The 19,936-nt window shown below is 40.1% G+C and overlaps 1 protein-coding gene across 28 annotated transcripts in view; it reads right to left on the bottom strand.

The window, feature by feature from the left end:
• Positions 1-19,936, bottom strand: part of ERC2 (ELKS/RAB6-interacting/CAST family member 2) — a 1,070,068-nt gene that overhangs the window by 540,313 nt on the left and 509,819 nt on the right. For 26 of the 28 annotated variants that reach the window (XR_008316192.1, XR_008316193.1, XR_008316196.1 and 23 more), the window contains 3 exons: positions 18,229-18,366; positions 7,393-7,533; positions 4,288-4,428 (listed from right to left, as the gene is read on the bottom strand). Coding sequence is in view for 6 of the 28 variants with exons in the window: in XM_053296295.1 (XP_053152270.1) it covers positions 4,288-4,428; positions 7,393-7,533; positions 18,229-18,366 (420 nt within the window). In the remaining 22 variants the exon portion in view is untranslated. The remainder of the gene's footprint in view (positions 1-4,287; positions 4,429-7,392; positions 7,534-18,228; positions 18,367-19,936) is intronic. The other 2 variants (XR_008316206.1, XR_008316208.1) reach the window with 2 other exon arrangements.

Genomic DNA, 19,936 nt, shown 5'->3' with positions numbered 1-19,936 from the left:
ACGAATATGATGAATATTTACAAAGAATATTTGGGATAGGAATGCATATTTATACATATAATGAGAAGTCATAAAAATATTGGGACAACAATGTTAGACAACATTTTCCCTTAGTATGCTTATATCTTTGAATAAGAACTTTTGTTTTATTATTACAGGTTCCAAAGAAAAGGACACTGTGGAAAACAGGGTGCTGGATGAGATAGGTTTTGGCCTGATCCAGCAGGGCTCTCCTTACATTCTTATGAGAGCCATACATGTGTCCAAGTGCTTTCACAATTACAGAGAGGCTGTCTAGATTTCTTCTTCTATCTTCAGCCAGCTCCTAGCGTTGCACAAGAGGTTCTCCAGAGAGTTCCATTCATTTTCCAGAGCAACTTTTTAGACTGCAATGGGAAAGGCTTAGAAGCCTCAATATCCACTGAAGCTCTGCCCTAACATTTTGGGCCTCAGTCTTAATTATCATGCCCAATGTATAGCAGTGCAATATGTATCTCAGTACAGTAAGATGTGGCTTACATGGAAGGAAAATTAGTCTCCTCCACAAATCTTCAACTTGTTTTTTTCTTAACTGAAGATATTATTTCAAGTTGCAATACAGGACACTGTAGTAAATACTTAATGAGCTTCACTTTTCAGTACAATTTTATTAATCCCTTTTATATTTTCTGTATTTTTGTGCATGGAAGTGTATCTGACATATGACTGAGAAGTAGTCAGATACTGTGAAACTTAAAGGAGTTGCAATTTCAGTGAATAGGGCTCCCTATTTTAATCATTTTCCCTAGTTCAAACATAAAATCTAAGAGAAAATAAAAGAAAGGATGAAAAGAAATATTTATCCCTTTGAAATTAGTTTCAGTTATAGTGCTTGCTGCCTTGACAATGCCTTACTATCTTAGCAATCAATGGGAATTAAACTATAGCTATTGATTGAAAGTTGATAATACTAATTAATAAAACCAAATGCACTGAAGAATTACATTTCTTGCTAAATAAGAAAACAAGACTCTAGTTCTCATGCCACCCACTTAAAAGCAGGATGATTAATGTGACAACTACAAACAGATTTTCTGTTTGCACAGATGTCAAGATTCTGGTTGTGCAGATATAGGTTACAAACCCATGTTTCCACCTGATCACCATTTCCAGGCATATTTGTTCTGACTAAACCCAACAAGAAACACATCCCTAATAGGCACGTGCAAGGCATCAAAGCACCAAAGCTGAATCACTTGCACTTTGCGCTGACCCCACACAGAGGCAGTTGCTCCCCACTCTTAGTGCCATGCAGAGCAGTCCATGCACAGCAACGGGGAAGGCCACTGAAGGGATAAAAGTTGTGGGAAGCCCCAGTGTCAATGTGGAAGCCTCACTGGAAGACAAACACAACACTGGGGAATGTAGTCCTTCTCAGTGCTGTCCCCTTAGAGGAAGGCACTGGGGAGGACTACATTACCCAAAATCGCATGCACACGTTCTGGCATGGCTTCCAACTGTTTTGCACCCTTTAACAGCTCTCCTCAGTGCTGTGCACAGACTGCTCTGTGCAAAGGTAAGCAGCTTCAAAGCCAAATCTTTGCAAGGGCTAGTCCCTAAGGGATCACATATTGGGTTGAATTTTGGAAATGTAAACATATCTTTAAGGGCTTGACATTTACAGACATTCTTATTTTAAACTATAATCAAAGTTCCTCATTTGTGTGTTTGTGTTTTGGAATGATACGTTACATGCAACTTTCAAAAGCAAGTTTTAAAAGTTATACATTTTTTTAAATGTGCTTTTGAAGTTTCATTTTGAATTTTAACAAATATTTGAGTTTTGTCATTTCTACAGCTTCCCATCACTAGTGTGTGTGTGTGTGTGTGTATAGTACATATACTGTATACACACAAAAATGTTGATTCTTTGTCACCTTAATTTGCAAACAAATGCATGAACATAATGGCACTCCTGAGAGTCAAAATTGCTGAACTTGAAAACTGCAGATCTGAAGTAGGGCCATTATTGTCACACAATGTTTTGAGATTTACTTACAATTAATAATGTTACCAAATAAAATGTAAATTAAAAATTACTGTTTGGAGTCAATCATTATTAACAGTCGATGTTTCTGTCCAACTAAACACCTACTACTACCAAGTTGTAACTCAAACAGAGACTATATGCTGAATTTATGTTATAACAAAACTACCGTATTATCTTTTTCTGTTTTCCTTTAGCAAGCCTTTGTATTTTATTCACAAGGAAAATGCTCTTTTTAACACATTAAAAAGAGGTCCAGGCATTTAAACCTACTTATTTTTCCGTGAGTATATGATGCATTTATACCTAATTCTGTGAATGCCAAATCAGTGTAGGTGTTAGTACAATTGGATGTTACTTACTGTGCCATTTGCTTGTGGTCACTGAGATGTGATTTTTCCAATGTTTGATAAACCCAAGAGGCTAAAAGCCTGGATACCTAAGAAAGCGTCTTCTTCGTTATGAGCCCCACCACCCATTGAAGTCATCTGAGGAGGTCTGTCTCCAGTTACCGCCAACTCATTTGGTGGCGACACAGAGTCAGGCCTTCTCAGTTGCTGCCCCGAGATTGTGGAATGCGCTCCCTGCAGGGATGCGATTCTCCCCATCTCTGGCAATTTTCAAAAAACACCTGAAAACCCTTCTTTTCACCCAAGCTTTCTCAGCTTCCTAAATTGTGGGGTTTTTAATTTCTGGTTTATTTTAAAATTCAAAACCTGATTTTGGGGCTTTTAATCACTGTAATTGTTTAATTGTTTTTTTAAAATGTTTTTAAATTGTTAATTGTTATATTGTTTTTTAATTTGTTTTAGCTCTTTACTGTTTTAGTGGTGTGTTTTAATGTAAACCGCCCTGAGCCATTTTGGAGGGGCAGTACACAAATCGAATAAATAAATAAATAAATAAATAAATATCGAGCAAACTATAGGTTTTGAAAAGGTGGCCCATTGTCACTTTTCCTGACAGCTCATGTCAAAAAAACGAGAAAACACTGGTCTCATTTGAAGATGACAGCATTTGCAAAAGAATGTCTGAGCATCTCTACTGCTGGTGATGAGCTTTTGTCATCAATAACAACCAGGAAATGTCCTCCACTGGCCAGGGAAATAACAGAAATCAACACTGACTTCCACTCATGGTGATAGAGGAAGGGGAGAGACATGCAGTTGTGCAAGCACAGAGTGATTCTATGGAACCGTTTTCTCAGTGATAGTTTGTTAAAAATTATTATTTTCAGGCATTTTAGCCAGATTAGAAGTATTTGCAGTTATATCCTAATGTCCCCTCTCCGAATTAATTATTACCATATCTTTTTTTTTTTTAAATGCTGCAACTCTACCTGAACCATCAAGCACTAACTGGGCATTTTACATATGCATGAGGAGTGCAGTGGATGTCCTATCCCCCATTTTCAAAAGTTAATACAACTATATGTGCTTCTGTTTGTGCAGTGTATGTGAAACCCTGCACTATGGCTTGTAGAAATTCAATGTTAATGTTGTCAAGAATTAACTACTTCTAGAAAACTCTAGTTTATATACTGCTGTTCGAAGTGAAGTATGGGATGCACAACAGCCAAATTTAGACATTTTTAAGTTCCACTGATTTCAATTAAATGTGCTTCGGTTTGGTTGGATCATGTCCTTGGTTTTAATGTTCTGTTGGTTATAGGAGCCTACTTACAAGGTGTGGAAAGCAAACATGATGCTTAAACCAATAAGTATGTCATGACTTTTTTTCCCCAACAATGAGCACACACAATACTAACTGACACAGGAAAGAGAAACAATGTATGGTAGAAAAATGTACTAACATATTTCTCAAATCATTGTAATAAAATATTAGACTAAATGCATTCTAAACATGTTGGACATACAAAGTATGTGTTTGTATATACTTAAATCACTGCCCTGCTGGATACAAATAATAAATTACTCACTTTAAAACAGTCCATGTATTTTAAGCTCTCAGAAAAAACTCTCAGATTGCAATATATTAAATAGAAACATTTTCATTAAAGAGATAAGCTTTTCTAGTAGGAATGCTGATACAGTCAGTGTGTGTGTGTGTGTGTGTGTGTGTGTGTGTATATATATATATATATATATATATATATATATATATATATATATCCATTCATTAAGAGAAGCTTGGTTCTTAAACTATTACAACAGATAATATCTGCATTACCCCTCCCCAACTTTCACTGCAGAAATCCAAACATGCACCCCAAATAAGAGGTCATTATTAGATGGTATTACCTTTTTCAGTTGTGCTTCTAGCTTACTACACTCCTCCTTCTTTTGCTCTATGGCTATTTCTAAAGACTTTAATTTGGAGTCTCTTTTCAGCCCTGCTGAAGCCAGTGATGATGCATGTTCTTTGAGGTCAATTAAACTAGACTAAAAAATATATAAAAGAGACCAATGAAAGCAAAAGTTAGCAGAAGACACTGAATTGATTCCAATCATTAGCAAGTCTTTCAGAAAAATGTTGGAGACTGCGAAGAATGACCACCTGAATGGCTATTTCAGAGTCCAGCAGTAGTAAGAGGTTTGAGATCAAAGACAGACATACTGCTTTGCTCCTGTATTCAGTCCAAAACTCTGATCCAAAGAGTTCAAAGGAAACCAGTAGCATCAATGTTCAGCACCTAAGGGAGTTGGAGAGGATCTCTGTATTGCCGACTACCCAGCTTCTGATCCAACCAAAGAAAATGGGTAATCACACGGAGAGATCACTTCAGATTAGCATGCTATGGAGTCCATGGTTCTTCCAAACATGGAAACTTCCCTCAGCAAAGGAACACCTAGTCCATGGAGCTAAGAATGCATAGAAAGCTGCCTTATACTGAGTCAGACCACTGGTCCATCTAGTTCAGGATTGCCTGCACTGACTGGCAGTGGCTTTCCAGGATTTCAGGCAGGAGCATTTCCCAGTCCTAACTGGAGAAACCAAGTACTGAACTCTGAACTGAACTGAATTCTGCGTGCAAAGCAGATGCTGTACCACTGAGCTGCATTCCTACCCACAAACAAAATTCTACACACTTCAGCTCTGATATAAACAAATTCAGATTTGTTCTTTTGCTCTAAAGGTAAAGTGTGCCGTCAAGTCGATTTCAACTCCTGGCGCCCATAGAGCCCTGTGGTTTTCTTTGGTAGAATACAGGAAGGGTTTACCACTGCCTCCTCCCACGCAGTGTGTGATGATGCCTTTCAGCATCTTCCTATATCGCTGCTGCCCAATATAGGTGCTTCCCATAGTCTGGTGTTTCCCATAGTCTGGGGAACATACCAGCGGGGATTCAAACCAGCAACCTTCTACTTGTTAGTCAAGCATTTCCCCTCTGTGCCACCAGCTACCAATTCTCACATGGCTTAGAACCAGTTAAATAAAGGCTTTTGAATTTCAATGGGACTACTTTGAGTAATGTTCCACATCATGTCAGTCACAGCATTGTGAAATGCCCTACCCCTGCTTTACATAATTGGCTGTCAGTAGTGGGATGGGATTCAAACAACACCTCTTCATGCATTATGTTAGGTTGCTGTGAAGAAACGCCTACAGATTTATATAATGGCAGTATACAATATGAATAACATAAATAAATAAATAAATAAATATTTTAAAACTGGTCCCTGAGCCAAAGGAGCTTGAGAGATGTACTCTTCTCAAAAAGCAGCCCCTATGTCACAGGGCAGACATTTTGAAACTGAGAGGCATTTTTACAGTGCATGTGATACGGCATGGTGCAGTCAGCTTTTCAAAGAAAAAAGTCAACAATTTCATGGATGAGTGCAAAAAACCAATATGGAGGAACGTTACAATACTGGCCAAATTATTAAGATTCTTCTTCTCCTATACTTCTTTTGCAAGATACTATTTCAGTGAGTAAAATGAGATTTGCCTTGAATTTTTAAAAAAATAGAAAATAGAGTATTATCTCACTGTTTTGACCTAACTTCACTAATCCTAATGAGGTGGTGAGAAAGTACAATGATCAATTCTGTTTTTTGTGCTCATACATATCGGAAAATGTCATAATTACTATTCAGGGTTGATCATGCTTATTTTATTGCTAAAACTATTCTTAAGAAGCGTTTAAAAATGTATTTCCCTCCTACAGTCCCTTAATGGGCGAAATTTGATATATAATTGAAAGTGAAGTATATATTAAAGTGTATGTTAACGTCTGCCCTGCGTATCAGTGTCCAAGAAAGGGACAATACTAGGACATGTGAAAATGAGGGCATTCAGATACGTAAAAATATATTGGCCAGTGTACAGCTTCTGTGACAGCGCAGTCCACACGGAAAGATAGCACCTAAAGAAGTGCATCTTAAACCATTTACCAGCAGTCCATTACATATCAGGTCATGTCCAAGAGGTTCCAACTAAGCTAGCATTTGGTTATGTATGCCAGTACATAGTAGTGACCTGTATTAAGCAACCAGCATATGGTTGTGCAGAACTCAGGAAGCTTCAGCATGGTTGACTCAAAGCCCCTTCCAGATCCTTTCATTCCCCAAAGGCACAGACTGCTTCATGTACTTGACATAACACTGTAGCTAGGGCTCATGATGACCCTGTAGCTCATGACCCTGCCGTTCATAAGCCAGTCTCAAGGACTACATGATGTACATAATGCATAATTCTAGTACAACCACACAAAGATGGAAAATTCTCATCATAACTTTGCACAGCCTCAACAGAACATTGACACAACTTTATATTCATTCTTGCCAACATGATTTTAAGAAGAAACAGGTTCTCAAAACTGTACTTGAAACCTATGTTGAAAGTGCTCAACAGAAAAATGGAAGTGTGGCAAGAAGTAATTATATATTATTTTAGGGTATCCGAAGAGCTTCATAAATCAATATCTCAGTAAGCCTTGTAACAGCACTCTGAAGAAGCCAATTTGTAGAGTAGGGGCTCAGAAGCCTAGCTTCTAGGCTAGGGAAGCCTAGCTTGGCAAAGGTCACTTACTGAGTTGATGGCTAAAAAGACATTTGACCAGGGACTCCCAGGCATAAGCAGCACAATTGTTCAAATGGATGGCAAAAATAAGAATAGGAGCAGCATAGGCAAAGGAAAAAAATGATAACTTGGAAAAATCTATGAACTGACTATTAGAAACATTGCATTAACAAATTCTGTTTGCTAATAAAATATCATTTAAAATGTGTAAAAAGTGGAGGCTCACTGAAAAAAGCTAAAAAGCTATCTTGGAGATAGGACATTCAGAAAAGTTATTAAATCCAACTCATCCATGCGTAAATATCATTTCACCCTGACTATAAAACTCTATACGATTCTTGAATCACAGCAATACAAATATTTAACTCATTGCAAATACTGACCTCTTTTTCTGTTAGCTCTGCTTGTAAAGCATTAACTTTTTCCTTCAGGTCTTTGTTTTCTTTTTTAAAGGATTCAATTTCTTCAATCCTTTCACGATCATCTCTTTCCCTCTGCTCCTTTAGTCGCTCTATAATTCTCTCCTTTAAAAAGTGAAAATATGGCTAAACTTTATGATCTAAACCAGCAGCTTGAATAATGTGTGTATATATAAGAATCTGAAAGAATATGTCACTTTTCCAACAGGATCTGAGATTTTCTTTCAACAGCAGAAAACTAGAGATATGCATATTGATGCGAGGTTGAAATGATTCAAGCTTGAAATGGCTGTTTCAAGTTTAAAATGAATCACCCTTAAAATAAAAAGCCTGTTTTGAGCTCAAAACAAAACTACCTTGTTTCAAGCCTGAATTGTTTCAAGTGATCCCAGCACCATTTTTCCATGGGAAAATGGTCTGTCTAACCTCACGTGGTGGTTAGATCAGTCCTTGACTCCGGAAATGGCATGTTGGCCCACCACAGAGGACTGGCCTACCCACCTGATCCCAAGTGGTAGATCAGCAATTCCTGGGAAAATTGTGTGTGTCAAGTGTTTGGTTGAAATGCAAAAATGTGACCCACCAAGCTCAGCACTTCCCACCAGTCTATATATTGTGGCCTGCGTAGTTCCTGAGCAGTTCTCTCCCTGCCTCTACCCTGTTTTTGCAGTCTAAGGCAGGAAGGGAAAACAGAGGAATAACTGAACCCCTCATGGACTGCCATATGATACTGCATTTGGCTTGCTGGGTCACAAGTGTTACATTCCAAACATGAATTCTGACTAGGGATGTGCATGAAACAGATTTTGTATTTTGTTTTGAGCTTGAAACAAAACACAGATGTCTGAAACATTTGGTCAGAACAGCGGTCAACCCAACTGTTTTGATGGAACAAACCTCAAAACATTTTGAGTGTTTTGGCCATAGGGAACAATGGGGTAGCTTGAAACACCCCATCGTTCTCTACGGATAGCTCCTAGTCCTAGGGACACGAAGTGGGTTATATGATAGGGCATGATGGATGCTACCTACCACCCAACCCACATACACACACAAAACGGGCAAGCAGGCAATTTTAAATACATTTTAACCTTTCCCCCAAACCCCCATAGGACTGCAAGCCAGTGCCAGAAAACCAATCAGCAAGGGAAAAACAGGTTTCCAAAATGGCACTCAAAGCATCAAAACATTTCAAATAAAAATGGGGTTGTTTTGTCCAAGCTCAAAACAGGTCCTTTATTTACAGGGTATTTTGTTTCAAGCTCGAAACACTCAAAATGGCCTGTTTTGAGTCAAAATATTTCAACGTCAGAATGTTGTGCACATCCCTAGTTCTGACTTAATGCTTTTGATTTTCCCCACCAATAGATTCCCCTGTTATGCACAGTGACTTGCTTTTTTCAGCCTAACCTACTTCACAGGGTTGTTGTGAGGAGAAACCTAAGTATGTAGTACACTGCTCTGGGCTCCTTGGAGGAAGAGCAGGATATAAAATGTAAATTTAAAAAAAATGGGGGGAGCAGTTTTGAACCATTAGTAGCTGTCCTAGGAAGGATGTACACTTAGGTTTTCAATGCAGATTCTCCTCCTCCCCCTTCATACTGGACAAGTGGTTATTGTCAATATGCTGATATCCCAATTTGAGTCAGCATCATACTATGTTAGGGGGAGGAAATAGCAAAGGCTTCTCTCCCTAAAGCCAAACAGGAGATGTATTCAGGTGTAAATATGTGCTTCACTTCAAAAGGTGGCAGTTAATGTAGACCAACTTAAAAGAGAATGCAAATATTTGTGCTTCTCCAGTAAGCTTAGATCTTTTCTCCTGTAATACAATATAGTACATCATGCGAAAGTGCTCTCTGTTTGATCAGTACTATGGCAAAAGCTATGTATTGTTCTAGATGTACAAATATATAAGTAATGTTTAATATTATTTTGAGATTTTTAACATTCAAGTGAACACATTTATTTAACCAAGTAATAAGGCCTCAGTCAAGGGACTTTCAAAGCATACACATTTGGAGCTTTTTGACATAGAAAAATAATCAAGTCTAAGACCAATGATCTAGAAATAAGAATGTTGTTATAGAACAGATATTATTAGCTTCTGCATTTTAAAAGCAATTTTTAGAAGAGCCGAGTATAATTTCAAAAAAAAAAACTTCTACCACCTTGCCTTTCCAGTGGTGACCACTATAATCTCTTTTTAATTGACTGCACATATTAAACAGTATTATAAGCAACATGGATTTAGGACAATGCTGAACTACACCACTTCCTGGTTCACTCCTAAAGCAAGGCAATAGTACAACACTGCCAATATGCACTTGATAGAAGTCGAAAACAGTTTTTGAGAGTTCATTTTAAATGTGATTATTACTGAATATTATAATATTAACTCATATTCCACTCTCTGAGGATACTATATTGAACCACGTGTTCAGGCACATTTGATTCCTTGAGGCTTTTTTGAAAACTCAGATTTTGCAGAAACATTTACACTAGGCCCAAACCTAGCATCCACATTCAAGAAATGCATGTGCTCCAATTGTCCCTATTTACCATGAATACTTATTTTCTAGTACCCATCTGTGGTATTCTATCTAGCAATCTTTTATGTTTTGTTGTTTAGAAGTTTTGTCCCAGTGGGGATCCTGCAGATTGTGTATGTGGGTGGGGGGTGGGAGTCAGAAAGGAAAAGGGAGGGAAAGAAGAATGAGAAAATGGAGTTATTTCTGAATAAATTCTTAATTAAATCTATATAAGATTATTTTGTGTTTGTGAGGAAAGCAGCTATAAAACATTTGGCAATGAGATTTTGAACCAGCTATGCATGTGAGCCTGCAAACCTTGTGAATGTTCCTGCAACTTAATTTCATTGCATTACTGGGCCCATATTCACCATTCCTCATAAGAACATAAGAACAGCCCTGCTGGATCAGGGCTAAGGCCTATCTAGTCCAGCATCCTGTTTCACACAGTGGCCCACCAGATGCCTCTGGGGAGCTCACAGGCAAGAGGTATATGCATGCCCTCTCTCTTGCTGCTGCTCCCCTGCAACTGGTATTGAGAGGCACCATGCCTCTAAGGCTGGAGATGGCCCACAGCCACCAGACTAGTAGCCATTGATAGACCTGTCCTATATGAATTTGTCTAAGCCCCTTTTAAAGCCATCCAAGCAGGTGGCCACCACTACATCCCATGGCAAAGAATTCTATAGATTAATTATGCATTGTGTGAAAAAGTACTTCCTCTTGTCAGTCCTACATTTCCCAACCTTCAGTTTCATGGGGTGACCCCTGGTTCTAGTGTTGTGAGAGAGGGCGAAAAATTTCTATCTGTGCACCCTCTCCACTCCATGCATAATTTTATACACTTTGATCATGTCTCCCCTTACTCATCTCTTTTCTAAGGTAAATAGTCCCATATGTTGTAGCCTAAGCTCATAAGGAAGGTGCTCCAGGCCCCTGATCATCTTGGTTGCCCTCTTCTGCACCTTTTCCAGTGATACAGTGACCAAAGCTGTACACAGAACTCCAGATGTGGCTGCACCATTCTATAAGGGCATTATAATATTAGCAGTTTTATTTTCAGTCCCCTTCCTAATTATTCCTAGCATGGAATTAGCATTTTTCACGGCTGCCACACACTGAGCCATTCACCAACAGATCAGATCTCATCAGCATATATGTGAAGCTGGGGTTCTTTGCCCCAATGTGCATCACTTTACACTTGCTTACATTAAACCATAATTGCAATTTGTCGCCCACTCCCCCAGTTTGTAGAGATCTTTTTGCAGCTCCTCACAATCTGTTGTGGATTTGACAACCCTAAATAGTTTAGTGGCATCTGTAAATTTGGCCACTTGGCTGCTTACCCCAACCTCTAGATCATTTATTTTATTTATTTATTTAACATATTTTTATACCACCCCAAACCTATGTCTCTGGGAGGTTTACAACAAAATAAAAACAGAAAGAGTAAAACATTTGTTGTTGTTTTTTAAAAAGAAGCTTAAAACATTACAACATTTAAAAATTTGTAAAATAATATTGTAAAACAACATTAAAACCATTAAAACAATATTAATTAAAAGCCTGGGTAAACAGATGTGTCTTTAAAGACTTTTTAAAAGCTGTCAGAGATGGGAGGCTCTTATTTCACTAGTGCATTCCAAAGTCTCGGGACAGCAGCAGAGAAGGCCCGTCCCTGAGTAGACACTAGACCTCTCCTGACAATCTCAGTGGGCTGTGGGGTTCATGATGAAGAATCCCCAGTCATGACCTTTGTGGCTGGGGATTCTGGGAGTTGTCGTCCAACAACATCTGGGGGCCCAAGGTTAATAAACCCCGATGTAAGGTATTCCCCTCAGGGAATGGAGCCACTCTGGGAAGAGCAGAAGGCTTCAAGTTCCCTCCCTGGCTTCTCCAAGATAGGGCTGAGAGAGATTCCTGCCTGCAACCTTGGAGAAGCTGCTGCCAGTCTGTGAAGACAACACTGAGCTAGATAGACCAATGGTCTGACTCAGTATATGGCAGCTTCCTATGTTCCAGGTATTCAACAGCAGCAGCAACAGCAGCAAAAGCCCATCAACACCCATCTCTCACCCTGGGGGCTGTCTAGGAAGCAGGTGGTCTCTCCCTCTGCTGCAAGGCTTCTTGCAGGCTGAGGCAGGAAGAGTGTCCCTTTATACGTCCAAAGATGACCACTCTGGTCAGAGTGACTCTGCTGAGTCACTCTTGGGCCCCGATCTTGCAAAGCAGCCACTGCCAGAGGCCCCAGTCCCACAGGTCAGGCAGGGGGCTGTTAGATGGTCTCACCCTCTCCTTCTCCTGCAGGCAGGTATTCAACAGCAGCACCATTAATATTCATAATATTAATGATCTAGGACCTCCATAGGCCTTTAGGTCCAGGCTCCAAAATTACCTAGGTGCACCTCTGCTTACATGGCCCCAAGAAAGAATTTCATGGTTATTCATCATAAGTTATTCACTACAACTATTCATCATAAGGAATGCCTTGTTAAACGTTTTAGTATGAGTCACTAGAGTTCTCATTCTTTAGAGTTCAGCTCCCTGTGTAGGAATTCAGAGTGGGGAGCAGATGTGTTGGTTGACATTTAGACTAGCTTTCTGGAGAGTACTGTTCAGGGAATAGTCTAAAGACTACTTAATTTCAGTAGGCCTACTCTGGTGTAATTCAGTCTTTATGTCAGTCAATGACTTATGTCAGTCAATGACTAGGGAATAGTCTAAGGACTACTTAATTTCAGTAGGCCTACTCTGGTGTAATTTAGTCTTTATGTCAGTCAGTAACTTTACAGTGTTAACACATGCATGTGGAAATTAAGGCTGCAATTCCATGCAAACTTACATGGTAGTACGTCTCACTGGGCCAGATGTTGCACAGCATAAGGCAGGCAGTGTCAATTGGCCCAGACTTCTGCAAGGTCCTAACGAAGCACCAACAGTCTTGTGGTTTTGTGTAAGCACACAAGTAGCACTTCTGCATTCTGGAAGCACTACTTTGGTCAGAAAGATGTCACCGACAGACAAGCAACATGTTTCCCATCTAACACTTCCAGATTGTGGGTGTGCTACTTTAAGTATTTGTGCTCTTATGCAAAAGTGCTAGTGCTTTGTTATCCTGTGCCAAATGTAGGCCACTGAACTTAAATTGACTTACTTTAGAGTAAAGCTGCATAGGTTCATGATGCAGGACACATTCTGTCATTTCACATACTGCAGCTGCTAAGAAATATTTTGAAGTATTGATAACCCATCCTAAGAACATCATTTTCTGAATATCGCTTGAGCCAAAAGAACAAACACCCTCCTGAATTTTAAAGCTCAAGTGGAAGTCAAGTGGTTGCATAGCAAATGAATACAGCATTCAGAAGATAGAAAATAGCTTTGGGCAATGTGAAATATTGTGGGGCGGGGGAAGGCTCTGTCAGTGATTCCGGGTAAGAAAATTGGGGTGCTACAATTGTGTTCCTATTTTTGTTTCTAAGATGTTAAATGGTATTAAATATTGCCCCTCCACACAAACACAGACACACAGAAAAATGTCAAATTATGACTGCTTCATAACCAGTCTTCTCATCCCAGTTTCGAAACAATCAGTTTGGAAACCCAAACTCAATTTAAGAATGTGGGTGAGGAGGAGGACTTCTTTTTGGCTATAGGGCCAAATTCAGACGTGGCTCGAAACCTTAGATTGGCAAACCCGCAATTTCAATTATAAACTGTAAATCACACTGCAGACGTTCGTCAAACTACAACCTGGAAATCTCCAGTTCCAGGAGAGGTGAGCCCCTCCCTGCTGCTTGGCCACCAAGGCCGATCCCAGCAAGCTCCACAGCCAGATTGTGGGCAAAAAAGCAGCATGCCAGCAAAGCACACATGATTGGCCACGATCTCAAAGGGGGTATGCCGAGATTGTGCATTTTCAGAGAACTCAGCCCACCTTAGGCATGAAAAGGGCATTTAAATTCCTGTAAATGCCATGCCAGTGCTTCTTCTGACAGTAATGGCACCTCCGCTCCCCAAGGAGCCCTGCACCCAAACAGTCCCACACAAGCATGATTTCATGGGGGCGGGGTCTGGGGGGGCACTATTTCCCTGTTACTCAGGTAAGGGAAGGGAACATCAAGACTTCCTAGGAGGGGGTATGTATAAGAGGGAGGGCAAAGGATCATAGCGTCTTTCCCTCTGTGACCTAAGATGGTGTTGCGAGCGATCAAAGCTTTCTATGCAAACCAAACCAAACTCCTGCCCTGCTGGCAGCTTGCTACTGGTGGGCTCATCCTCTCATGAGAGGGCCAGTTTACTGGGTGGGGAGACCATGCAGGTGCACATGTCCACGTGGGCTGCCAGGAGCATGCTTTGATAGCTAGTTGGTGGCAGTAACTGGCTCTATCTCCCCCCCGCCCCGAGCACAGTACCCCCAGTGACTGTTGCTGGTGTCTGTCTGGTGTTGCTTTTGAGATTGTGAGACCTTTGGGGACAGGGTTCCATCTTATTTGTTTATTTCTCTGTGTAAACCACCCTGAGTCATTTTTGGAAGGGCGATATAAAAATTGAATAGATAGATAGATAGATAGATAGATAGATAGATAGATAGATAGATAGCCCCAATGGTCCATGGGAGAAGGGGATGTTTTGTCACCACACATTATAAGAGATCTTGCTCAACAATTCTCTCTCTTCCCCTCCGATGGTTCTTCTCATGGGTCGTTAGGGGTTTCACCATGGCCTGGCACTCTTCTGAGCGAACACAGTCCACTTCAGGTTGTCATCCATCATCATTATATATGTTGAATCACTCCTTTGACTGGAGCACTGTTGATCCTGGTGACCAGCCCTTCTCATCAGGAAGCCTAGGGACCATAAACCTCCCAAAGGGGAAGGGACTGCGACCCCTTCCCCAACCTTTCTGTGGGGGGGGGGGATAGAATGTGGCTTCTCAAGAATCCCTGGTTGCACTGTGGTGAGGTGCCCTGTTTATGTTGCCACCTGGAGTGTTTGTGCTTATGAACATAAGTCACTGTTGCTTCCTTATAAGGGAACAAAGCACTGTATGCCTCTACTGTCATCCTGTACCCTTTTCCTCCTGCTTGCCGGGTGGGGGGAACAAGGGACAGAGTGAGAAGTGAGAATGCCCCTGTGTGACTGCTGCTTGAGAAGGTGACAAGTCTGGGGTGGGACGTGGTGGCGTCCCTGTTGCCAGGTGATTCCATAGCTTGATAGACGGCACTGGGGCTGGGGCTTGGAGAGGCGGCCAGCAAGAATCGCCACAGTCATGGAGCGGCCATGATCCCAGGTGCATTTGCACTGCCACCTCTATGATAGCAGTTTGAAAATCAGCACGAAACCGCATTATGGCAACATCCAGGATGGGACATAATGCTTCAACGGCAAAACTGGAGGTCTGAGCAACGAATCTTTGTGCAAAGTGAAGGTTCAATTTGGAGCTTGGCGAGACAAACCGCAAGTGGCTTTTGCCACAAAACTGCGGTTTCACAAATTCAGACATACTGGAGGTCCAATCTCTGCCTCGTTTAACTCCAGTTTCATACTTTGTCTGAATTTGGCCTATTTCTTTTTCTTGTAGCTTGTTTCGGTTTGCAAGGATTAGTTAATAGTAATGGAGTGTAAAGCCAATCAGCTTCTCTCTGCTTGAAGAGTAATGGGAGAGAAAAATGCCGAGGAAACATGTCCTTTTACACTTTATAGGAGCAAGGTATGTGCCCAGTCAGAGAGCTCCTTCTCATTGTTAAATGGTTTGATTGGGTATATGAGTGGATGGAAGAAGGAAAAAAACCTGTTTCTATTGTTGTGAATGGAAACTTTATTAATTGATTTTATTATTTGGCTCTCCCATGCTTGGGAGAGAGAATTTCTTGCCAAATTGTTCTGAAAGGGTGTTAAGTCTCCAATGGTTTTAAAGAATTACATTCTATAATATTACAGCCTATCTATCTATCTATCGGCTGTAATAGGCTGTGTGTGTACACACACACACACACACACACACACACAACTTTAAATTTTAGTTAATAATTAAATGTTGTTCTCCAGTGGTACAAACCTTACCCTATGAGTGTTTGTGTTGTTAATCATGCTTTTAATTTTGTACAGTTTTTAATAAAACTACAGAATTACAAGCATGATTAACAGCACAAATGCTTTTAGGATAAGAATAAACAGCATCATTCTCAAGCATAAAACAAAGATTAATTGAACCATAATCTCTACGGGCTAGATGTTGAAAACATATGTTAGAATGCCCTAATATAGCAAGTTTTCATTGATAACCACCAACACGACGAAATCCCAACAATGTATTCATTCTCATTTTATTTGGATTGGCAACAATTTCCAGTGCATTTATCTGCTCCTTTATAGGCCTAATCTGCATGCATTTTATCACAAAAGCAAGTACGAGGAACTAAAATGCAGTGTCAGAAGGCTTTATATCAGACACATTTAACTGCCTGTTTGCACCAAGACTACAGTTACCAAATATAAAAGCAACAGTGACTGCTGTGCCAGTCAGGGCTTCATTTGAGCGAGGTCACAACTAGGCTAAGACCCTAGTGTTTCCTAAATTACTTCCAGTCTCAAGATACTGTACTGATGGACATCCCAGCAGCAGAATCAGTGAGCAGGAATTAGCTGCCCTTGGGTATACCCAAACCTCCACAATCAACAAAGCAGACACTGGGTCTTCCTGAGGACCCTATCCAGCAGGGCCTATGGGGGGGGGGGTGCAGGGAGTACATCATACCCAGGCCCAGGAGCCAAAGTATTAACTTTAACCTATATTACACATTATTGCAACAGTTCATAGCTTATCTATAGAACTTTTGTGGCCTAATGATGATAACTATGATCACCAGCTTGGCTAAGCCTATTCAAAATATCAGGCATCAAATACTGTACGTTCTGATAAGCCAATGATTTTATGCTACAAAGAAACTTAAGTAGGTATGCTATGCTAAGTAGGTATGAAAATACAACAGCGCACAAGCAAAAATACAATGCTCAACAGCAATTTTTTCACCTTGCAGTTGTCACACACTCAGCTTATGTGGAAATGATGCAGCTGAATGCATACCTGAAGTAATAACCTAGGACTATATTTGATGGCCAAAACAAGAAATGAAGTCCATGGAGTCTTATTATATGTGACATCTTTTGCCTGTGTGTTAATGTCAGCTGTGTGGTACAAAATATTAGCTGGCACAGATATTTGCAACGAGGTCATCCAAGCTAGAGATGCCACACTGGATGTTGAAGTAGAAAACATAGAAACTCTCCTCACAGATCTGACAAAACTTTGAAACAACTGGAAATGCATGTGGAATGAAGCCAAGAATATTATTAACAATTCCAGCAACAGTAGCTTCTGCAGAGACATCATTTAACAAACTCAAGCTGATTAAGGATAATTTAAGGTCTACAATGTCTCAGGAACGTCTTGTGGATTTGGTCAGGCTAAGTAGTGAATCAAACATTGCCAGAACAATTAATTTTGATGCTGTGATTCAAAATGTTTCACAAAAAAAGGCCAGGAAAGCTCTTTTTTAAAGTAAATACTAAGCCTATCTACTTTTTAAAAAAACTTTTTATTAATAATTATGTCTTAATTATTAATAAAATAATAATTAAGACATTGATTTGATCTGCATTGCAATAAAAAAGGATGTTCAATGTGAATTCATTCTCCTTATCTGTATTGTAGCATAAACAAAGATGTTCAAATCAAATGTGCTTTCTTCTCTCTGATCCTCTTTTATTTTATTTTATTTATATTTATCATGGAGGGAGTATAGGAGCATAAGGCCTCAAATGCAGAAAATCAACAGAGCGCTCCATTCCACCCCTCTCTCATCTTCCATACCTGTTTTGGCCTTACAGGCTGCAGCATATAGTATAAAACCATAGTGGATAAAAACAGAATGACTAATGGAGAAGGGAAGGGGGCCCAAAAGAAACTTTGTACCGCCTGATAAAATTCCTCTCAGAGGCCCTGCTATCCAGTGTTAATACAGTGCAAAGAAGTCAGTAAAGGGAAGGGAACATGAAGACTTCCTAGGATGGGATATGTATATGAGCGAGGGCAAAGGATCCTGGGGGCGGGGTTGTGTGTCTGTCTCTCCCACCGTGATCTAGGATGTTGTTCTGAGGGATCAAAGCATTCCATGCAGACCAAACCAAACTCTTGCTCTGCTGGCAGCTTGCTGCTGGTGGGCTTGTCCTAAAGTAAAATGCTAAAACACAAACAAAAGCATACCTTCTCTGACAGAGCTTCTTCCAAAGTTGCTAGAGCAGTGTCAGTATTACTGGAATCAGTCTGCAAAGATTTAACTCGGTCTTTCAGATTGGTAAGCTGCTTGTCTTTATCCCTAAGTTGTTCTTGAAGATTTTCAATCTTAAAACAAAAAAAGCAAGATTACTTAATATTGATCATGGTGTTAGAACCTCAAACTAATTTAAGCAGTGTACATTTGATTACATCCTTTTATTTCTTGCAGCAGCCAAGTTCTTCCATATCTTTTTCAGAATATAATCTGTAACCACTCAATTCTGGTTTAACTTCCGAAATCCAACCAAACATAAAAATCTTGCATCTAGTGATCAGCAAACTCTCCTGATCCAGTTCTTAATGGGTTCGATGTAAAATAAGTTAAAATTTATTTGTTTTAGATTTTGGTGCATTAAGAATCAAGACTCTAACATGCTCCTGACTGTGTTACCTCTAGGTCCCTGGAGGTCTTCTGCCACCCCTTCCCTTTCCAAAACTCTACCTGGATGTGACGGCATGAAGGGATAAGGCAGCTATAAGGATGTGTAGGACCAGCAAGAACTACCAGGAATCTTGTAAACTATATTTGAGGATGTTAGGGATCGTGAGAGCTATGTAATAAGAGAAAAACATTGTGGCAAAAGCTCACAGTGTATGTGTGTTGGGAGTGGGACTTGCACTTCAAAGGGCTCCAAGACTGATTCAACATACCGGTAGGTTCAGAGGGCAGGTGAACTTGGTAAATTTGCATTTCAAACTGCCCTTTTAAAAAGACTCACCACATCGTTACTTGTAGGTCTACTGAAATATGGTCTGGCTTTGTTAGATCACCTGGAGAAGAAAATTGCCTAATTGGGGAGCATCTGCTGAAAACATAAATTGAGCAGACTTGCAGCCCAAACAAACAATGGAAAGCCACATATGGAATCAAACTTCTGCACAAGCAACCAATGAATCTACACCCACATCCTGCATAATGTTGCTCCTAATTGAAGTCAGTGCAGACTCTGCACTGTGTATTACAGTGTGTATTACTGTGATACTGTATATTACAATGTCTGCACTGTATTAGTATAATGTGCTCCTAATTCATTCAATATCCATTTGTGCTTCAGAACATTCTTCAAAGATCCTTACACAGTGACCATCTGAGCATATTACAAAAACCTGGCCTCTGAATACCTTACAAACTTATCCTAAGTGTTGCAGTAGCCAATAAGCATCTAACACTGCATTACAACTCATGCCACTATATGCACTACAAGGATGCTATGTTAGTTTCACAGGAAGGTAAGCCAAAGCAAGTATTTCAGATGGGGAACTAGTATCTTTCAGATGCTTATTCCTGTTAAATCTTGGCAGCATTTATTTATTTAAAGAAGGAAGGCCAAACTTCACCTGCTACTTCCCCTATCACTGTAACAATCTGGCAGGATGAAATGGAGAGGACAGCTACCCTAATCATGTATCTCGTGCAAAGTCAGTGTAGGATTTGGTCCTACGTAATCAACATAGCAGGCTTTTAATCAATGATATGAATTGGGTTAAATAGGTATGAAATAGTGGCCACATTTTCACGACGACAAAGTGGTGGTTAAAGAGTTAACTATGATCACCAAGCCCTGTGTGCTCCCACAAAGAGTGACATGAGAACCCAGAATTTCCTGGCAATCCCAATAGCATTTAACTGGGAACA

Source organism: Hemicordylus capensis, chromosome 2, assembly GCF_027244095.1.
Source record: "Hemicordylus capensis ecotype Gifberg chromosome 2, rHemCap1.1.pri, whole genome shotgun sequence".
Taxonomy (NCBI): Eukaryota; Metazoa; Chordata; class Lepidosauria; order Squamata; family Cordylidae; genus Hemicordylus; species Hemicordylus capensis.
This window is presented reverse-complemented; position numbering and strand designations above follow the sequence as displayed.